This window comes from Macaca fascicularis, chromosome 1 (assembly GCF_037993035.2).
Source record: "Macaca fascicularis isolate 582-1 chromosome 1, T2T-MFA8v1.1".
Classification (NCBI taxonomy): domain Eukaryota; kingdom Metazoa; phylum Chordata; class Mammalia; order Primates; family Cercopithecidae; genus Macaca; species Macaca fascicularis.
Window position 1 is genome coordinate 169,363,142 of NC_088375.1, and position 20,301 is coordinate 169,383,442.

At 40.5% G+C, this 20,301-nt stretch overlaps 1 protein-coding gene across 12 annotated transcripts in view; it reads right to left on the reverse strand.

Annotated features, from left to right (window-relative positions):
• The window catches only part of DNAJC6 (DnaJ heat shock protein family (Hsp40) member C6), a 157,775-nt gene that overhangs the window by 100,808 nt on the left and 36,666 nt on the right, over positions 1-20,301 (reverse strand). For 2 of the 12 annotated variants that reach the window (XM_065521049.2, XM_065521047.2), the window contains exon 1: positions 2,156-2,230. The exons of 7 other annotated variants lie outside the window; for them this stretch is intronic. Coding sequence is in view for 1 of the 5 variants with exons in the window: in XM_065520999.2 (XP_065377071.1) it covers positions 2,591-2,783 (193 nt within the window). In the remaining 4 variants the exon portion in view is untranslated. Of the gene's footprint in view, positions 1-2,155; positions 2,231-2,590; positions 3,220-7,505; positions 7,638-20,301 lie in introns of those variants that run through there. 3 more of the 12 variants (XM_065521053.2, XM_065520999.2, XM_065521025.2) reach the window with 3 other exon arrangements.

Below are 20,301 nucleotides of genomic sequence, written 5' to 3' on the forward strand. Positions count from 1 at the left end.
TTTAAGGTATCATTAAGACTAAGCTTTAAATTATCTAGAGAGATATCAACATATTTTTTTCCACTCATTAACATTTTTATCAGAGCAAAAGTCCCATAAACCACTGATCCTATTCAGCATGTCACAGTACAATCAGTTGAATAATTGGCAGATTACTGCCGCTTTCGAAATGATACATGAGCTTAATTAGATATACTAAACAAATGAATACATTTACACTGCACAGGCCACACTTTGAGGATCTCAGAAGAAAGAACTATAATTAGGCAAGACAGATATAGTTGTACTAGTAAAAGAATCCTACTCTTAGAGTCCAATCCTTCATTCAAACCAAACAAATCATTCTCAGTTGAAAATATGCATCAAAATCATCGTAAGATACCCTGTACTTCTACAACAAAGCCACAACATCCCCCTAACAAAATATAGGAGTGAACAGTGGATAAGGGGAGGAGAAAAGGAATCCCTGCAGCCTCTTCACACAATGCCTCTTTGATCAAGTTTAAGAATCAATTCCTGGCAATAGCACTTTAGAGATAACAATATTCTTAATGAAACACTTTCCCACCACAACAGTTATTAAAGCAATCCATTATTCTTCTCTCCACCTATTAAAAAAGTCTGATTTAGTGAAAAAGACAATCCTCAAAAATCCAGGACTTACCATAGGCCGCTCTGTGTTACAGTTACTTGCCCCCACTGACAGTCCCCTAAAGGCCAGAAGGATCTCATTCACTACTGTGTCCCTCACAGTGCTTGGCAAATAGCTGTGCTCAGAAAATGTATCTTGAATTTATTCTACAATGTAACATATGTCAAAAACCAATTTCAACTCTTAAAATAATAATCTCTATGGAAAAAGGAAAACACATGAATTTCATATTTCTTTCATTTTCTTGAAGTGAGGCTCCTTCACACTCATTTGGAATGTGTTTGTTTTCATTGCAATTGTTTACATGCTCACTACATGTAAACATTATTATGGTAGCATCATTCAGAGAACATGAATCCTTTTAAGATTTAAAGGAGATTACATCCAGTCAAAAGATGGATTACACTTTGATATATCACAGATATGAAAAAACATAAATTGAATAACCACGTACAACATCAATAAAAAAAAGTACTGCCTGGGTGCAGTGGCTCACGCCTGTAATCCCAGCACTTTGGGAGGCCGAGGCGGACAGATCGCCTGAGGTTAGGAGTGCTTGAACCCGGGAAACAGAGTTTTCAGTGTGCAGAGTTCACACCCCTGCATTCCAGCCTGGGCAACAGAGCAAGACTCCATCTCAAAAAAAAAAAAAAAAAAAAGTCCTGAAACCATCAATCCCTTAGGGATCATTTCAGTTTTATTTAAAATGGTCTAAGAGAATGTCCCATCAATATCGTGGTTAACTTCAATAAGAGCTTGAATGAGTAGAATTTGCTTTCAGTCCAGGACATTTGGGCATCTGTGGACAATATTTCATCCCACTTTGGGACAAGGAAAATAGAAAATGATAGCCCAAGGAGAGCCATTACGCAATTAAAATAAACAAGCATTTGTTTGCAAAGCAGCACATTTAAATTCAGCCTGATTTCATTACTGTTCAAATGACCCCATATGAATCTTTCCTCTGGAATCCTCAGTTGTCCAGTATTAAAGTTACCAGTGTAGAAGCAACCACCGAGGACTTCAATTATAAATATCTCTGTAAACAATTCTCCGAACCCGATTCCCTGCAGAGGTAAGCAAATAGCTATAATAATACTCCTAGTCCAACATGGATATATTAAATGACTGTTTTGCTATTAAAATCGCAAATGCCAACAGCAGCTTCAAGAGAGGACTCTAACTTGCCAAAACATCTTATAAAAGACAGTTGCAAACCCAGATACAAAGTTTAGAGGAATTTCCATTGTCCCTACATGTAAAGGTTTATGAAATCTGTACACTCAATGCAAAAGGATAAACAAGATCAAAGCCAACACACGAAATAAATTTAATTGTGCAAACAGTAAAAGCTGTTTTAGTAAAAGAGCTCTAGATCCCAGGTTAAAAACTGCAGGAAAAAGGTAACATTAACCCTAGCAGACGGCTGAGTTAAGATGTGGCAGAGCTTTACAGAATTGCAAATAGCATCGGCATTGCAAGAATAACAATTGGAATAAATACCGTCTGCATGCTGCAAAAACAATCAGCGCACTTGCTCCTTCACCTCTCCCCCTCATCCAGCTGGGCAGTGAAAGCAGCTGCCTCTCCCAGCCCTCTTCCCAAGCTGTTCTTCGCCCCACCCGCTCGCCTCTCTTCTCCACCCCTCCCCTCCTCCTTCCCTCCCCCTCCCCGCCCCCAGTTGCCGTATTCAGCAGTCTAGAGAGATTAGGAGGCGCTCGCTACAGTCTCTGGGCCTCAGGACTATCTAACGTTTTCTAGCTCCCTGGATGAGAGAAATTAGAGACTCGACACCCAGGTGGGATTAGAAGCCTTCGCCTCCAGCCCGGCTCTCTCGCAAACCGGGGCTGGGGGCCCCGGGGGGCCTCGGGCCGGGCGACTGGGAGGCTCCAGAGGCTGCGCCGGGCTCAGCGTTGCGCTCCCCGCGGGCAGCGCTACCTGAGCTGTCCATGGTGCTGGCGCGGTCCGGAGGCTGCCGGGCGGGACTCCGCGCCGCTGCCCCGGCGTTCACTCTCTGCTTGCCGCCAACCCCGCCGCTTCCCGCACTTAAGTCCCCGTTACTGTCCACCAGCTGCAAAGATTCATAACCATCGTTGCTGGTCTTTTTCCGGTAGCTCCCGAGGAGGCTCATGGGCAAGCCCGAAGAAGAGAGAAAATAATCAACCTGGGAAACGAAGGGGGAGATGGAAGGTGGAAAGGGCTGAAGAATTAAAAAAAAAAAAAAAAAAAAAAAATCAAGTGCCCGACATGACGCAAAGAGGAGGGAAAAGAAGGAGCGGCCACCGGAGAGGAGCTTCGCCGGGCGAGGCAAAGCCGCCGCCCTGGGCAGAGCTCGGCTTGGGGCGCCGGCAGAAGGGAGGGAGGGAAGGAGACGCGGGCGGGCGGGGGCGCGCGTCCTCGGGGCCAACGCCGCGGAGCCGCCCGGCCCTGCCGAGCTCCGGGCCCCAAGCCAGCACCTCCTGGCTGAGGAGTGCCCGGAAGCGATCCTATAGGTGTCGCCGCGTCGCCCCGCCGCGCAGCAGGGCAGCGCCAAAGCCGCTGGCCCGCGGGGAGGGAAGGAAAGGGAGGTAGGAGGGGAGGGGAGGTTCGTGAGGAGGGGGGTTGAAGGCGGGAAACGGGGCGGGGTGGTCGGGGGAGGGGACTACTACGACGAGGGTTGGGAGGGTGTGTTCGCACGCGTGTGGCAGAGAAGAAAGGGGCGAGGTATCTCGGCCTGCGAAGCTTTGAGGACCTGGGGTCTTGTGGTGAAATCCAGATACACCCATTTCATGCAACTTAGCCTGTTTTCACCGGAAGATTCCGCCAAAGCCACCAGGACGGTAACCGTCCTAGAGAACTGACTTGTAACTCAATTCAACAGAAAAAGAAAGGATGTTAAGTGCCAGAATATATCTATGCTAGGATATAAAGGAAGAGCAATATTTTGCACATTCTCCAGAATAGGGATGATCCCTACGGGAGATATCAAAGAGTTGGATATTCTAATACTAGGAGGCAGCTACTGCTCCATTGTGCCTAGTGAGCAGATGTGACTGTTTAGAACTCTTTGTTGAGCGAATAAACTGAGGAGAAGGCAAGGTTAAGTCCGATGCAATTTCAGATCTGCCACCATTTACCTTAGCACCTGGAGAAAAGACTATTATCAGTTAGCTAGCTTGAAGGCCTGCTTGGGAAGCAAGATAGACAAGGATTTTTTTTCCCATCCTCTAGCCTCACCCCTTATTTTTCTTTCATAATTCTGGCCAAAGAAAGCAGTCACTCATAATCAGAAGAGAATTTATCATGAAGTTAATTAAGCTGTGTACCTAATTTTATAATTGTCATTGTGTATTCTTAAAAGAAGATTTCAACATTGTATAAGTTCTGGACCTTAACAAAACCTGGATAAACTCTGGTAAGTCTTAAAATGTAATTATCAGATGTTTATTTTCACCTAAAATAATAAGATTTTGAGGATTGCTCATTCTCATCAACTTAGGTCAAGATCAAGTAAAAATCTTGGTTAAAAATTATCATTTTCTCTACTAAAACTTGGAGGGACTAAGTGAGGAGCCTGTCAAAAGTCATTTGACAGAGTTTCCTCACCAAAACAAGAAAAAGTGCATGCATGTAAAATGTTACTTGAGCCCATACACAAAGCCAGCTGTGCTTTCTTCTCATCTTACATGGTTTTCTCTTGCTGTCCTTATTTCAATCACCTAAGGACACAAAATCAAACAATAGCATCTAAGAGACTTCAGTCCAGATCATTTGGGTCTCAGAAGGTTTCCTGGAAGCTCTAGCTCTACACAGGTCTACATAAAAAAATTGGACTAAGAGACATTCTCCTGTACAAGGATCACCTAAACACAGATTCTTGTAGGAAGAGCATGAATCAGAAGAAGTCCAAAGAAATGTTTTCTAAATCCTTCCAGTCCTTCTGGAGAAACCTAAACTTCCTGGCCAGTTGCTTTCCCAACTGCATTCTTTGATGAAGGTATGGTGTGACCTGAATTGCAAATCAGAGTTAATGCTCATTTATAACAAAATCAAACAACCTAAATGGTAGCAGGAAAAACTGCAATAAAAATTTTAAAGCAAATTTTTGTACTTTCAATTTTCCAAATCTGTCAGATTGAACTATTTTAGTTACTTGACTAAAGTAATAATTCTGTAAAGTCTAGTAAATCTTTTCCCATAACATCTCAAATAATCTTTCTCTGTACTTTTTCTTTTAATTCATTACTGCCACACAGGGAGAGTAAATACCTAGTGTTCATCATATGCCCTGACAAATGCTGGACTATAATCATTGGATTAATAGAATTTAGAACCAGCCTGAGTGACAGATTGAGACCCTGTCTCAAAAATAAATAAATAAAGAGAGGATCATTTTTGAAAAGTGAAAATTATTATTTTAAAAAAGAGCACTTTCAGTTATTTTTGCTCAATTTCAACTTGCAGACATATTGCTGAAATAAATTATAGATGAGACATATGCCTTTGTATTTTTCAGTATCTATCTCTGGAGTTTGCAAGTGTAAAGAAAAATATGAATGGGCTATAAGAATTTTATTTTTATCTTTATACTTAATATAAATAAAGTCAATCAGGATAACTATTAATAATCCTACAAAATTGAAGATACAAGGAGCATATTAAGGCAGGAAAATACAATAATGAGGAATAACTAGGTTAATTTACAACAGCCTAAAAACTAGGGCTTGGGCCTAAATTTGTATATGCGCCAATTTTAACATTAAAATTTTCTTTATTGTGCTAAAGATCAAATTCATATACTTATCAATGAATATCTCACTGTTCTACTCCATAAAGCAAGCATGAGTACCATCATTATATAGAATTAGATTAGTACCTAACATATATATGTGTGTGTGTGTGTACCTAACATAGGTATGTTATATGTTAGGTATATGTGTGTGTGTGTGTGTGTGTGTGTATATATATATATATATATAGAGAGAGAGAGAGAGAGAGAGTAGTACTTAACAATTGTTCTCTATTATTATTATTGGTCTGTCTTGGGTGCAGCTCTATGCTCAGTGCCTGGCAGTCTTAGTTTTTCCCATGGGAAGAGCTCAATAAAGGCTAAGTATTATTTTTTCCAGGGATATCCTAATGGAAAATTGTCTTTGTAATTTTGAATGAGAATTTGGGCTTAAGGGAGGTGGCACTGGTCAAACCCAAGGTGAACATTTAGAGCCTAACTCTTGGTTTTCCAAACTCAAGATTACTTCATAATTTATCTAAAAAATACTACATCATACATGAGACAACGGCAAAGGATAAGATGCCCTCTTTTGGGGAGAGCAATCATTCCCTTTGTCTTTTCTCTTGCTGCCTTCAGATGCTTTATTAACTTGATGAAGATTAGTCACACTGAGGAATATTGAGGAAACAGGCTCTATTCCACCCTATACATACCTCATTTCAAATGCTGTCCTGTCAAAGAGAATGCCACATCATTTTGGGGTGGGCTAAGAGATCAAGGTATGTATGCCATGACCTATGTAGGATTTTGATCTGTGATTTTCATTTCCAGGGAATATCAAACATTGATTAAGATTGAAGTTGCTGGCCAGGCACCATGGCTCACACCTGTGGTCCTGGCACTTTGGGAGGCCAAGGTTGGCGGATCACGAGGTCAGGAGATTGAGACCATCCTGGCTAACACGGTGAAACCCTGTATCTACTAAAAATACAAAAAATTAGCTGGGCGTGGTGGCAGGCACCTGTAGTCCCAGCTACTTGGGAGGCTGAGGCAAGAGAATCGCTTGAACCCGGGAGGTGGAGCTTGCAGTGAGCCGACAAAGCGAGCCGCTGTCTCAAAAAAATAAAAAGAAGTTGCCTATGATTGATTCTTAGTTCCAGTGACTCTTGGCTCTGTGACTTTGGGCAAGTTACTTAACCTCTCTGCCTCACTTTTCTCCTCTGTAAAGTGAGGATTACAGTAATGCCATCATAATAATGTTATAGTGAGAAGTAAATTAGTTCCTAACATATAATAAGTGCTTAACATATGCTATCTATTATTACTATCATTCCACTTCTTTTTAAAATGTCACTTTTTCAAAAATGCAACTTCCTATCTGTAAAATTAAGCTAAAATATGCCCAGCTTACCTAAGAGATTTGTTATCATTATGACATATGATAACATAAAAGCACTTTGTATAATGTGAACTGATTGTTCTGCCTTGAGTTACTAAATATTCACATATATGTATTTCCTATTGGATTTGGACTCTTTAGGGCAAAAATCCATGTTTTGTTCATGTTTGTGTCCCCCATGACACTCCAAAGAGCACCTCACTTTCATTGGATATTGAGTAAATATCTACTGAATTAATGAACAAACAAAAATGTCATGGCATTACCTAGTCCAGTGATTTAAACTATATGCTGTAGCCGATGAGTAAATTATAAAGCATTTTCATAAAAATGAAATAGTTTGGAAAACATCAGAGTTTGGAACACAGTAAGAAATTGTTTCTTAAAATATTGTTTTGGGTTTGTGTGATATGTATGAGTGTGTGTATGTTTCTGCTCAGTAATGATATAAATGTATTTCTCACTGTGTGTCCCGATAATAAATGTTTGAATGTCTATGTTATGGGACAATCTCTGGTACTAAGAGGTTCTAGTGTTCCCAATTATGAACATCCTATACACTGTGACATCTGAATTCATTTGGCTTGGACCACAAAGAGTTTTGGCTAAGCAGACAGTAAATGAAGCCAGAGCTTCTACTCTGTTTTCTCTGTTACAAATATATTATGATCAGGTTTCTAAAATGCATCTCTTCAATTTTCCATTTTAACAAACATAAATCAATATACAGTATTGAAACTTACTTTTGCAATGTGCCTGAGGGCCATAATCCAGATTATCTCCTTATTGAACAAGGCCTGTAGATATACATAGTGCAAGGCACTCAAACTGGGGAACATCAAGCCATTTCTGACTCCCAGACATGTTTTGTCGTCCTGTACTTCTTAAAATGAAAAACATTTTAGTTTAGATACCTTTACAGAGGGTATATAGGCTCCAGTCTGAGGGTCATAGTTCACTACTACTTCCCAAGGTAGAATACTCAGCCTCCTCCACTCATTTCTACTACCAATTAGCCCTTGCAGGCATTTGAGTTTGAGACCTGCAGTGCAGTGGCAAAAGCTTAAGGAGAAGTACCACCAAGATGCCAGAAGACACATCTTTAGGCCACAGTCCAGAAGAAAGTGGAACAGACTGAGAATCCTCTCCTGACTCTGCTCTTAATCAGCAGGGCAGCCTTGATCCATTCTCCTTCTCTCAGAAGTAAAATCGAAGATGTTGAATTGCATGGTTCTCTTTAGTTCTTAAAACTTTAGTTGTCATTTCCTTCTCTCCTCCAAATGATGTCCACAGGGGAAAACCATAAGCATTTAAGTGCTACAGTTTGCTGTGTCCCAATTAATCAAAGTTTTGCTGTAGAAATGCATGCATAAATAGTAGCAGCTGTCAAGAGCGACATATAAAGCAACACACAAGAGAGAAGAGGAGGTATGCTGGAAAAAATCGGCTGAGCTGATGGATGACATTTAACCGAAGAAAATCTGAACTATTCCTATAATGTTTCTTAGGAGTGGGGATATCTGTTCTTGGTGCCTGATGGGGTTCTGAGTCTCATGAGAAAACAGGACAAATTTCCCAAGTAGGGCATTTTTTTTTTAAAGATAATTCAATATCATGAAACCTGTGTTTCCTTGAAGCTCTAATAGTAATAAAAATAACTGCCATTGATTATTTATCATTTGCCAAGTGCCTTACCTATCTTAAATCTACAGATTCTATTCTTATTTTGAGGCAGACATGGAGAGGTTAAGTAACTGGTCCAGGGTTACACAACCATCAGTTAGAATTCAAACTTCTATCTTTCTGATCATGTTTTGGCCACTGCGGCCGCCAAAAGAGGCAATTCCACTAATCAAAGTGAAAGCTGAAGGACATTTAGGTCATTCCTTAGATCTGACCTGCCTTACTAAGTGTAGTCAGTGGAAAATGGTTTGGGCAACTTATGAAAATTGCCCTTGCTTTACCTCCCACATGGCAGGTTCTGCTCAGTGAAACCTGAAAGTTTTCAATTAATGTAGCCTCCCAATAAGCAATCTTGTTTTGTAAACATTGCTTAAAAGACTTATGTTGTAGTCCTAAAAAAATGGAACTTTGCTCTTCTTGGAAATTTAAAATCACTAGAAGGGGAAAAAAATTCTCATTAAAAGCAAGCTCCTAACTTAAAAAAAAAAAAAAAAAAGTTTGACCTCTATTGTGTTTGCACACGTAGATGTGTATAAATAGGTGCGTCTGTAGATTACAGAGACATCAAGGTATGGCAGAAAAACCACTAGCTTTTGGAGGAAAATTCCAACTGTGTTTGCTTGCAAACATGGATGTCTATAAATATGTGTGTGTGTAGATTAAACAGACATCAAGGCATGGCAGAAAAACTACTAGCTTTTGGAGGAAAATTACAATTATGTTTGAGTCCTAGACCTGTTATATGCAGTTTCCTATAATCTGCTTAACCACTCAGCCACATTCCCTTTCTATGCAGCGGAGGACACTACCTGTCCTTCCACACACAAAGAATCAAATGAGGCCGGGCGCAGTGGCTTGTGCATGTAATCCCAGAGGCTGAGGCAGGCAGATCACCTGAGGTTGGGAGTTTGAGACCAGCCTGGCCAACATGGTGAAACCCCGTCTCTACTAAAAATAAAAATAAAATAAAATAAAAAATAGCCAGGCGTGGTGGCGTAAGTCTGTAGCTCCAGCTATTTGGGAGGCTGAGGCAGGAGAATCACTTGAACCCGGGAGGCAGAGGTTGCAGTGAGCCGAGATCATGCCACTGCACTCCAGCCTGGGTAACAGAGGGAGACTCGGTCTCAAAAAAAAACAAAGAGAAAAGAATCAAATGAGGCACATGGAAGCACATAATAAACACTAAAGCCCTATTTAAATACTGCATTTTCTCAAATCCAAGAAACCATCCATTTTAAGTCACAAGAAAAATATGCTACTAAAGAAAGTATGACATACTATCAATCTTAAGATACCTCAAGATTTCTTAAATGTTAATATGTTAAAAAAATTTTTATAATTATGTAACAAATGTTATTATTTGACTGTATATTAGTCTGAGAATATATTTGTCAATTTATAATTCATGTGTTTTGGCCAGGCGCGGTGGCTCAAGCCTGTAATCCCAGCACTTTGGGAGGCCGAGACGGGCGGATCACAAGGTCAGGAGATCGAGACCAGCCTGGCTAAATACGGTGAAACCCCGTCTCTACTAAAAAATACAAAAAACTAGCCGGGTGAGGTGGCGGGCGCCTGTAGTCCCAGCTACTCGGGAGGCTGAGGCAGGAGAATGGCATAGACCCGGGAGGCGGAGCTTGCAGTGAGCTGAGATGCGGCCACTGCACTCCAGCCTGGGCGACAGAGCGAGACTCCGTCTCAAAAAAAAAAAAAAAAAAAAAAAAAAAAAATTCATGTGTTTTGAGCAACTCTGGCAGGTGAAGACAATACCCATCATGTTTTACCAGGTCTAGCACAGTGCCTGCCAAGTAACAGGCGCTCAGTAAGTATCTGCTAATTGAATGAAAATACCAAAAAAATTGAAAAGTTTATTTTGGAAGCCATCTTTAGTTTACAGGAAAAATTGCTCTGGTTTCTTTAATGAGCTCACTTAAAAAACGCATTTCCATTTGCTAACATTTAACTTATCCTTGACTTTTCAAGGACATGCTCATAGTATAATGTTTGCCTTAGTTCATTTTGTGCTGCTATAATAGAATACAGGAGACTGGGTAATTTACAAAGAGCAGAGATTTATTTCTTACAGTTTCTGGGGCCAGGAAGTCCAAGATCAAGGAGCCTACATTTGGTGAGGGCCTTCGTGCTGCATCATCCCATGATAGAAGGCAGGAGGGCAAGAGAGGATGAGAAAGCAAGAGAGAGCAAGGGGGTTGAGGGGGAGGCAAACTCACTTTTATCAAGAGTGCACTCCCATAGTAATGGCATTAATCCATTCATGAGGGTGGAGCCCTCATGGTCTAATCACCTGTTAATGGTACCACCTCTTATTACTGTCAGAATGGCAATTAAATCTCAATATGAGTTGTGGAGGGGATATTCAAACCATAGCAATGTTATACTGTGAGATACATATATTTTATATATATGTATATAAAATCTACAGTTCCTGGCTCATAACTCCCATAACCCTTGACAAAGTAAACAAAATCTCTCTCTCTCTCTTTCTCTCTCTCTCTCTCTGTTTCTGGTGTTCTCCCTCCCTACTTTCACCTGTCCAAGGCAGGACTCTTATCTGATTGTGGGTCATAAGAACCTTATCCCAGAGGGTGTCCTGCCCCATCCCTGGGGGAAGAAATGCTGCACAGAGAAGGCAAATCGAGTCTAAAAAGGCCTTAACGGGTTTAGATCATATACTTTTTGTCCATGAATCACATTTTAACACAGTTATCCAAGCTTCAATTGTGCCTACCCAATGAAGTCTTCATACAAGGCCCAAGAGGACAGGGTTTGGGGACCTTCCAGATAGCTGAGTAAGTGGAGGTTCCTGGTGGATGGTGCACCCAGAGAAGGCATGGCAGCTTGGCATCCCTTTCCCTGTATCTTTGTAATGTGTACTATAACCCAATAAATGTGTTTCCCTGAGTTCTGTGAGCCACTCCAGCAAATTAATCAACCCAAAGAGGGGATCACAGGAACCCAAACTTGAAGCTGGTCGATCAGAAGTTTTAGAGGCCCAGACTTGCAACTGGTATCTGAAAGTGGAGGTGGTAGGTTGGGGGAGCAGTTATGGGTACTGTGTCAGTGGTACCTGACACTATCTCCTGGTAGATAGTTTCAGAATTGGAGGACACGCAGCTGGTGTCCACTGCAGAATTGATTGTTTGTGGAGGAAAAAGTACCCACTTGGTCACAGAAGCCTTTAATCTGTTTTGATTGTTGTTGTGAGAAAATAAGAAAAAGTACTTTGAGTGTGTTTTTCCACACACAGATACACCTACATTACTGTTTCAAGAGTAATTCATGGAAGCATCAGTCCTTTTCATATGTCATTTTACAAGTAGGAAAACTTCAGCTTCTCAAGTGGGCTGAAGACTATGATGGGCTGGTTCTGTGATCAACTGCTCTCAGTCTTGAAGAAAACACTGAAAATTTTTGTGTGGTAAGTAGTTCCCCCAAGTCAGCTGCAAACCAACACTGAAGTAAAAGTTTTCCTAAATCCTGGATAGTCCCATGTTTGGCCCTGAGCCCATTATGTGTGATTTTATGTTCAAGATCCTTAAAATCTAGATGCTTCTTTTTGTAACTCCATTGTGCCTAACAGGATACTGGGCCATAGGGCATGTAGAACTTGGGACAAATCCTCTATGATGGTGATGCAGAAGGCAGTCACCACCCCAGACACAGGTGGAACAAATTCTTGGGGTGCTGAGTCTCCAGAGCACCAAATCACTGCTGCTCACTTGACCACGTCTAATTAGAAGGAAGGAGCTAGCATTTTCTGAAGAGTAAACTAAGTGCATTGGTTTTTCATGTATTTATCCATTCGAATGTGAAAGGTTTCATGAGAAGGATTACCACACCCAAAGAGATTAAAACTCTAGAATGTAGCTGAGTGTAGGCTAAGCAGTGATTGCTAGTGATCCTCAATATTGCTCTCCATCTTCTGTGATTCCATGCCCTTTAGCTGGGCATGTGGCCACATAGTATAAATATTTTTCAGTCTCTTTCATGTCTTGGACCTGCCACATGCAAGTTTTCTATAATCCAGTAGGTGCATACATAGGACTAAGTTGTAGCCATTGTAATTAAAAGCAAAAATATGTGCAATTTCTGGTATGGATCCTTAAAAGGGAGGGTAGGTGGTATGTCCTTCCAATCCTTTTCTCTTTCTTCTAGTTGGAATTTGGAGCTCCAGCAGGTACTTGGAACATGAGTTAACCTTGAGGGTGGAAGACATTCACAATGAAGCAGTAAAACAGAAGAACCCCGAGCTCCAGAGAGCCCTAGCAACCCTAGACTGATTATCTCTAGATTACTTAGAGGTGAGAGAAAAACAAGGTGCTTAGTTATTATTTTGCCACTGTTATTTTACTTTTTTCTGTTATGTGCATCCAAACTAACTGAGGTACAAACTGCCACCAGTAACCACTGGATTTCAGATTTTTTTTCTTTTTTCTTTTTTTTTTTTTTTTTTTTTAGACAGAGTTTTCACACTCTTATTGCCCAGGCTGGAGCACAGTGGCGCAATCTCGGCTCGCCTCTGGGGTTCAAGTAGTTCTCCTGCCTCAGCCTCCCAAGTGACTGGGATTACAAGCACACACCATCATGCCCAGCTAATTCTTTTCTGTTTTTAGTAGAGACGGGGTTTCACCATGTTGGCCAGGCTGGTCTCGAACTCTTGACCTCAGGTGATCCACATGCCTCGGCCTCCCAAAGTGCTGGGATTACAGGCATGAACCCCTGTGCCCAGACACTTTCAGATATTGATTTACAACAATATTTACTGGGAATTACATGTTCATGTGGTCATGGACAAATCTGGTAACTTCTCTAAGCCTCTGTTTTCTCATCCATAAAATACTAATAAAAACAGGGTAGTTATTAAAATTGCATAACATAAAGCACATAAAGAGCTTAGCATAATGCCTGGCATATAGTGAGGGTTCAATGAATGCTATCTATTGTGTTATTTGTTGTCATTGTCCTTCAATATAGCTGTGTCTATTGTGTCTGACTCCAAAGCCAGTGATCACTCCATCTCATCCTGCTATCCAAGGGCTGCCTTTCAGGACAGAGCCAGCCCAGAGCTGTGGACCTCTGACTCTGTTATCAGTGAACTCCCTAGTACAGCTATGCCTTCCTTTGGGTGTAATTCTCTTTCTTTGATATACCTGCATGATCTCAATACAGTCTAGAATATTTTAAGCCATCAAAGGTGATACAGAGCTCAAAGCAAAATGTCAGTGTTATGACACAGTGGTTCTAAGACTATTAGCTTCAATATGGCCAAATGAGAGAGTCTGACTCATTTTCTATTTGTGCTAAAAGTAAACTTAGGTAATACGTGGGGGCATTTTTATTTTATTATTCTATCTTTTTACTTTCTATTAGGGAAATTTTCAAACGTATTCAAAAGTAGGGAAAATCATATGATGGACTCTGTATGTATCACTCAGCATCAACACTTACCAAGTTGGTCCACTTCTCCATCATTCGGGAAAGACACTGGTGTTGATGCTGACATCCCTATCAAGGACAATAACTATCACGGCTCTCAGTGCCTTGATGTAACCTGGGATGTGTGGCCTTCTGGCCAAGCATCTGTGATTTCATATTGTTGGAGCATTCATTATATCCCTGGGGGTTGCAGTTCTCTGTAAGTTTGCTGTGGCCTGACCAAGAAAGAAGGCATATGCAGATTTCTACAGAAATTATAATTGCAGATTTCCACAGAAATTACAATTCCAGTAAAGAATTTGAGATGAGGAAGGCTAATATCTCTCAGAGTACAAAGTGATTTTAGAACATAAAGTATTTCTTTGGGTTGAATTACGTAGAAATTTGTCACTGTACCTGTATTCCTGAACTACTTGTGAAACATGAATATGCGGGCTAAGAAATTGTTTATCGTAATAAATAACTAACAAACACTTCCAACGGTTAAAAAAAAAAAAGTCATGGTCATTCTTTTTTCATATGTATAGACCCCTAACTACTACTGTTAAGCAAATTCCAGACTTCGTAATTTGGGGGCAGTAACAATCAGATTTCATCTGTACTAGAATTGTGGCAAAGTACCATTCCACCTGCTTGCTGAGAAGCCAAAGCTATTCCCTAACCAATTTCTCTTCAGGAGACTGTCAAAGGAAAATGCATGCCTTCCCATTTCCTTTTTTTCCAGTAAAAACAAAATATCATTCATTCAGCTTCTTGTCCTCACCTCACCTCCCACCTTCACCAACCCTAGACCCACAAAACGTGCCTCATTTTCAAGTACTAGTTGTAATCTTAAGCCTGCTGCCCAACAGATCTCAAAATCAGCATGGAAGTAATGTAACCATCCAACTAGTTCACCTTGCCCGCTGCCCAGATAAGAGCTGATTTATCAAGACAGGAGAATTGCAATAGAGAAAGAGTGTAATTCACACAGAGCCAGCTGAACAGGAGATCAGAGTTTTATTACTCGAATCAGTCTCCCTGGAAAATTCAGACACTAGGGTTTTTTTTTAAAGGATGATTTGGCACATAGAGGGCCAGGGAGTGGGGAGTGCTGATTGATCAGATCAGAGATGGAATCACAGGGGGTCAAAGTGGGTTCTTCTTGCTGTCTTCTGTTCCTGGGAGGGATTGCAGAACTGGTTGCACCAGATTACCAGTCTGGGTGGCGCCAGCTGGTGCCTCAGAATGCAAGGTCTGAAAAACATCTCAGACCAATCTTAGGTTTTACAATAATGTTACCCTAAGGAGCAACTGGGGAGGTTCAGAACTTGAAGCCACTAACTACAGGACTCCTAAACCTACATTTCTAATCTTGCAGCTAATATGTTAGTCCTACCTGGGCAGTCTGGTTCCAGGCAAGAAGGGCTGTTATCATCTTTGTTTCAAGGTTAAACTAAGTTCCTCCCAAACTTAGTTCAGCCTGTGCCCAACAATGAACAAGAGCAGCTTGAAGGTTAGAAGCAAAAATGGAATCATTAAGTCAGATCTGTCACTGTCATAATTTTCTCACTGTTATAATTTTTACAAAGGCAGTTTCATTAAGTTTTGCCAAAATAGGAGAAATGTATGGACTACTAAAGCTGCAGGGAGTTATAAATTTCTTATCTTTCAATTTAAAGATAAGAAAATCGAGACAGAAAAATGGAAAAATTGATTCACATTTTAGCTTTCTAAAATGCAGATCTAATTATGTGACTCAGTTGCTTAAAACTATTCAAGGGTTTCCTATCATCCTCAGTCAAAGGTAGTCAGCATAATGGACTCTGCATTCTAGGTCCAGCTAATTTCCCTCAAGACTCAGCCCCCAGCCTTCACCACTTTCCCCTTCCCAACCTCTTTCTAAGTCCAGACAAAGAGCTTTGTTGTGATCCCCTACCTGGCCAATCCCAGACTGCCCTTCAGATCCCTAAGTGTATAGCACTTCCCAGGAAATCATCCAATTTCTCAAAATCACATTTGATATCATTTTATGAGGTCCCATAGAACATTCTACATTATCTAACACAGCACTTACAACATGCCACACTGAAATTGCCTGTTTAAATGTATGACTTCCCACACCAGACTGTAAGCTCCATGATGGCAGGGCCATATTTGGTACCTAACTCCATGCCTGACACAGGGTAGATGCCTGATAAAGATGTGCTAATGAGGCTGGGCGCGGTGGCTCACTCCTGTAATCCCAGCACTTTGGGAAGCCAAGGCGGGTGGATCACAAGGTCAGGAGTTCAAGACCAGCCTGGCCAACAGAGTGAAACCCCGTCTCTAATAAAAATACAAATAATTAGCCGGGCATGGTGGCGGGCGCCTGTAATCCCAGCTACTCGGGAGGCTGAGTCAGAGAATTGCTTGAACCCAGGAGACAAAGGTTGTGGTGAGGCAAGATCGCACCACTGCACTCCAGCCTGGGTGACAGAGCTAGACTCCGTCTCAAAAAAAAAAAAAAAAAGATGTGTCGAATGAATAAATAACTACTGCCACTGGGCAGAGTCAGTCAACAACCTATGAAAAGGTGTTCTACGTTGTTTAGGACCCAATGAAGGTTAGCCTTTGCACTTATTACTGAATAAGGTCACAGAGCTACATATAGGAAACTGGTTTTCTGACCAGTCCGGGTCAGAGTTCTCAGCATTCCATTACACTGCTTAATACGAATTTGGCCAATAAAGTTGTCACTTATTGCTACTTTCCATTTCTACTGTATTAAAGTAGACAAACAGATTTGTAGCCTATTGAAATTATTTTAGTTGAAAACTTTGACTTTATTTTTGATCCGAGTAGGAGACTGACAAACTCCAGACCATTTTTCTGAAAGACTTATAGATCATCATTTTTTAAAATTCCCTTTGGGCCATATATTATTTATGAATAACAGAGTATGACTCTTTCATCTTTGCCTCTGAAATCTCTATGCCCATGTGGTATAGACTACAGGGAACCATGTTGGTGAAAAATAAGAAGTTTTCAAAAGAAGGCAGAAGATTGCAAATTATAAAAAGGAAATGTCCAAGTAGTGGTAAGTATGTCTTAAGCTCATGGTACAAAGATAACGACAGCAGTGCTTTTCTAATGCCTTTATAGCTTTGGTCACCAGATTGGAGAGCATAGTGGTGTTGGTTTTCAATTCCATGAGGATTTACCGAGTATTACCATGGGGCCAGTTCCCTTGTCCCCAGTCTATCTTAAGTTTCAATGGGAAGCAATGATAGGAGGAAAAAAAATAGCAAAGACCTATTAAATAATTCAGTAAAACTTAAGTCAATACAAACCCCATTTACTAGAACTTTCTCAGTGTGGTAGTTAAGAACATGGGCTTTGGAGGTAGACAGACCTGGAATTCCAGCCTGGATATTTGAACTTGAGCAAAATACGTAACTTTTCTGAGTCTCAGTTTCTCATTCGTTCATTGAGGTACAACCCTACTGATTGGCTGTACATACTAAATTAGCTAGAGTAGCTATAATGTACATTTATTCTTTTGTCAACCAAGAAGATTGGTCCCTTTTTCTTGGAAATTATCTTCTGTGGTTGGTTTAGAGCTGCCATAGCCCAGGGATGGGTACCCCAAGCTAGGTCAGCCATGGCTCTTTCCCAGGACTTTTCCAGGACTTTTCCCAGGACTTTTCTAGAATCCTTCCCTAGAGCAAAGATGACACACAGAGGTTGTAGGAGCCATTTTTTCTGACATGTGGAGATAAGTGATCTGAGAGAACAATGTTGCTGAGGGAGAAGTAAATTTGAGAGAGGAAGACAGGGAATAGGAAAAACTGTATTATATTCTAGAAATTCAAGAGACCCAGATACACTCCCACCCTTTCTATAATTACAAGATCCCCCTTTTTCAATTTAGTTAATTCACATGGCATCTCTGTCACTTGTAATCAAAGGAATCCTGCCTAATACAGTACTTCACACACTGCCTGTATCACTGTAGCTCAATATACCGAAATTATTGTGATTTCCTCACATAATTGGACTAGCACTTCCATCCTATAACACATAAAAAGAAAAACTTAAGATGCCTAAATAAAAGCTTACATTATAAATGTAGCAAAAATAATAAGCATCATGCTACCACTTAGAATCCTTACAAATTCAATTAAACCTCCTATACTATTTTCTGGCTATAACTAACATTTATGCTGTACTCTATATTGTACAGAGAACATTTTTAAAGCAAAACATTGTCCAGTAGAAATATACTGTGAGCCATATATGTAATTTTTTAATTTCCAGTAGCCAAAATAGATTTTTACAAGTAAATTTTAAAAATACACAAGTCAATTAATTGTAATAACACTTTATTTAACTCAATGGGTACAATATATTGCCATTTCAACACATAACAAATAAGATATTTTATATAGTTTTCCATCTAAGTGTTCAAAATCTACTGTGTATCTTACAGCACATCTCATTTGGACTAGCCACATTTCAAATGCTCAATAGCCACTTATAGCCAGTGGCTACTACATCAGACAGTGCAGATATAAATGCTGTAGTCAATCTTCACAACAATTTTAAGAAGACTGAAGCTTTTGTAATTACAGATAAAACTGAACTCAAAAAAATTAAGTGATTTTTTTTCATAGTCAACAATTAATCAGTGCCAAGCCCAGGCTCAAACCTTGGCCTTTGCCCTCTACATTTTCTGCTTATTTATGTTACCCGTACAATAAGAACTGATGTTCACCATGATCCTGAAATACAGCCAAATCAAACAAATACATAAATAATGACATGACTTCACCTATAAAATGAAAAGACTGGACAGGTGGGCAATAGGTACAAGGATTTATCTTCTATATTTTCTGTTATATGTTGTTTACGCTATCCAGTTCACAAGTCAGGTTTCAAGAGAAAAATGGGTATTGCTGATACATTAACCATTATCATTTCATTTTCATTTCATTAACCATTATCATTTTCTCTGACCTTTTCACAAAGTCCTTTCATGGCTTTTTCTTTGCAGCAACAAATGAATTCCTTGTTTTGATGCAAATTAACCCTGCCAATTAACAAGAAACTTGTTTTTTAGTTAAGGTAACTGAGTGAAAGTGCTTAGCACAATGCCTGGAACATAGCAATTTATGTTGATTTCCTTTGCATCATAGGGTAAACATGTTTTCAAGGAAAATTTAATACCTGGGAAAATACACTAATAGAACTTAAGTTTGATTCTAAATGAAAATTACATTCTTAAAAAAGTCTGCCTCTGTATGTGCACAGACAAAACAATGCCTCTGTATGTGCATTTCTGCCCCTATATGTGCATAGACCAACATATTAACAATAATTAGCTCTTGATAATCATATTAGAAATGACTTAAAGTAGATGTTTATTTTTGTATGTTATGAAAAAATGTTTGCAAAAATGGCTGCAATCATTCATCCCACTCACCCTCACTTGCTGCCATCCATACCACAATGCAATATTATTTTATATTTCTTCTCACCAAGAGGTAGAGTATACTTTTTCACTCCTTGAATCTGGGCTGGCCTTATGACTTGCTTTGTATAATAGAAGGTGTTGAGGATTGAGTGTCTGTGTCGCTCCAAAATTCCTATATTGAAGGCCTAACTCCCAATGTGGTAGTATTTGGAGATGGGGGCCTTTGGAAGATGATTATGTTTAAATGAGGTTATGTGGGTAGGGCCCCCATCATGGGATTAGTGTCCTTATAAGGAAAAGAAAAAACACCAGAGCATGTGCTCACTGTCTCTCTTGCTCTCTCTCTCTCTCACACCCCATCCACCCCCATGTGAAGACTCAATGAAAAGGCAGCCAGCAGCCTTCTGCAAGCCAGGATAAGGGTCCTCGCTAGCAACTGAATCTGCCAGCACCTTTATCTTGACTTTCCCAGCCACCAGAACAGTGAGATATAAGTGTGTGTTGTTTACACTATCCAGTCTATGATGTTCTGTTACAGCAGCCTGAGCTGACTGAGGCAGAGGGGAAGTGCTGTTGTATCAGTTCCAGACATAGGCCCAAGAGCATTGCGGACTTCTGCTTGCTCTCTTGGCTCCTCTTCTCCTTCTCCAGGAGAACAAGCCCAAGCTAGTCTGCTATAGGATGGGAGACCACATGGAGGAGCTGATCCTGACATCCCAGCTGATGCCTCATACATTTGAGTGAGCCCCAATGACAACAGCTGAGGTTGGCCCAGACTGGAAGAACTGCCCTCTGAGCCCATTTAAATTACTGCCAGCAGAATTGTGACCCGAATGTATGCTGTCTTAAGCCACTAATTTTTGGGGTGCTTATCTCAACACAGTGTAAAATAACAAAAACTAAAAATAAAAAAACTGGCTGGGTCTAACGGCTCACACCTATATTCCCAGTACTTTGGGAAGCCAAGG